General features: G+C 42.5%; 1 protein-coding gene across 1 annotated transcript; it reads left to right on the top strand.

Moving 5' to 3' along the window:
- Positions 1-6: 6 nt before the first annotated feature.
- On the top strand, positions 7-825 carry LOC115936638 (olfactory receptor 2W1-like; the record flags this gene model as incomplete). Its single annotated transcript, XM_031017154.2, has 1 exon — positions 7-825. A coding segment is annotated over one exon (819 nt), but the record flags the coding sequence as incomplete, so codon positions are not given.
- Positions 826-2,145: the final 1,320 nt, after the last annotated feature.

Genomic DNA, 2,145 nt, shown 5'->3' with positions numbered 1-2,145 from the left:
GGAAACACAACCATCATTCTTGTATCTTACCTAGACACCCAGCTCCATACTCCCATGTATTTCTTCTTATCCAATTTGTCTTTTTTGGACCTCTGCTATGCAACTAGCATTATCCCCCAGATGCTGGTAAATCTATGGGGTCCAACAAGGTCTATTACCTATGGAGGGTGTGTGCTCCAATTCTTCTTTGCCCTTGACCTTGGAGCCACAGAGTGTCTTCTCCTGGCTGTGATGGCCTATGACCGCTATGCTGCTGTCTGTCAACCTCTTCGCTACAGAGTAATAATGCACCCTCAGCTTTGCCAGAAGATGGTGCTCACCGCCTGGTTAGGTGGCCTTGGCAGTGCGTTAATTCTTTGCTCCCTGACTTTGAAGTTACCCAGATGTGGGCACCGGGAAGTGGATAATTTTTTCTGTGAGATGCCAGCATTGATCAAGATGGCTTGTGTCTACTCAAAAGTAATGGAGATCATTGTCTTTGCTCTTGGAGTGATATTTCTTCTAGCACCTATATCGCTAATTCTCATTTCATACGGAATTATCACTCAAGCTGTCGTGAGGATCAAGTCAAAGGCAAGGTGGCGTAAGGTCCTTAATACATGTGGTTCCCACCTCACAGTAGTAACTCTGTTTTATGGAACAGTCATTTATATGTACATGAAGCCACAGAATAGCACATCCCAAGATAAGGGGAAGTTCCTTTCTCTCTTTTACACAATCATCACACCCACCCTTAACCCTCTAATCTATACTTTAAGAAACAAAGATGTAAAGAGTGCAGTAAAGAGAATACTGTGTGTAGAAAAAAGGTCAGCAAAGTCATAAGTTACATGGAAGACAGCTAAAAAAATAATATTGACCTTTACCAACAAAAGATGAATGGATTCATTTATGCAAAGAGCATTTAATCGGTGTTTATCATGTACCAAGAATTGTACTAGGCACTGGCTTTGTAAATTGGTAGAAAGAAGACAGGAATTATAAGATAAAGATACAGATACATAAAAAAAAAGAAACTTCAATTCATATACTTAAAAAACTTCAACACTAATCAGGGGTTGGGGCACCTGGGTGGCTCAGTCGGTTAAGTGTCTGCCTTCAGCTCAAGTCATGATCCCAGGGTCTTGGGATCCAGCCCTGAATCAGGCTCCTTGCTCAGCAGGGAGTCTGCTTCTCCCCCTCCTTCCCACTTGTGCTTTCTCTTGCTATCTCTGTCTCTCTCAAATAAATATTTTTTAAAAAAGATTAATTGGGGGCCACAAATAAGTAAATACATAATTATGAAATGTGATTAAGTACAGTAATAGAGATAAGTGCAACGTATTAAGAAAATATTTCAGAAGGAAACTTATTTTAATGTAGGATTGCACTGGATCCTATTTAATGTAGGATTGCACTGATTTCTTTCTTCCCAGAATTGCCACTTTCATGGGAAACAACACTCCCTTTCAGGCACCTGATCCTGCCAGCAGGGCCTTTGTGGGGGAGACCAACTACCCACCAATACCCGTTCCACATTTGGTTTCTAGTTTTAACTGGGCACAGGGTCCCATGCTGCATATCACATTTCTGTGCCTGGCCTCCACCAACACAATGCCAGGGAAACAATGTAGGCAACTCCTGAGTTATCTTCTCAGATATGAAGACTGCTCTCACCCTTCTCCCTCCCCTTCCGTTGGCTGGAATGTGAATGTGGAGGGTACCTAACTTTGCCAAAAACCCTAAACCAACACAGCAATGCCTCCACACTACTATAGGAGAAAAAGTTTCTATATTATTTAATATTATTTAATCCATTCTATTTGGGGGGGTTCCATCTTTTTTTTATTATGTTAATCACCATACAACATTTTTTTAAGATTTTATTTATTTATTTGTCAGAGAGAGAGAGCACAAGCAAGGGGAGCATCAAGCAGAGGGAGAAGCAGACTCCCCATTGAGCAGGGAGCTCGATGTGGGACTCAATCCCAGGACCTGGGATCATGACCTGAGCTGAAGGCAGACGCTTAGCCCAACTGAGCCACCCAGGTGTCCCTAAGCCACTCTATGTTGAGGTCTATTACAGTAGATTAACTTTTACCCTCCGTGGCCTGATAAGGAGTTTGGGCTTTTTCCTGGAAGGTAGTGTGGTCCTTGGACCAGCAG

Source organism: Leptonychotes weddellii, unplaced genomic scaffold (genome assembly GCF_054177405.1).
Source record: "Leptonychotes weddellii isolate Sample4059 unplaced genomic scaffold, ASM5417740v2 HiC_scaffold_4717, whole genome shotgun sequence".
Classification (NCBI taxonomy): Eukaryota; Metazoa; Chordata; class Mammalia; order Carnivora; family Phocidae; genus Leptonychotes; species Leptonychotes weddellii.
Note: the sequence above shows the minus strand (reverse complement) of the source record. Positions and strands in the feature narration are given on the sequence as shown.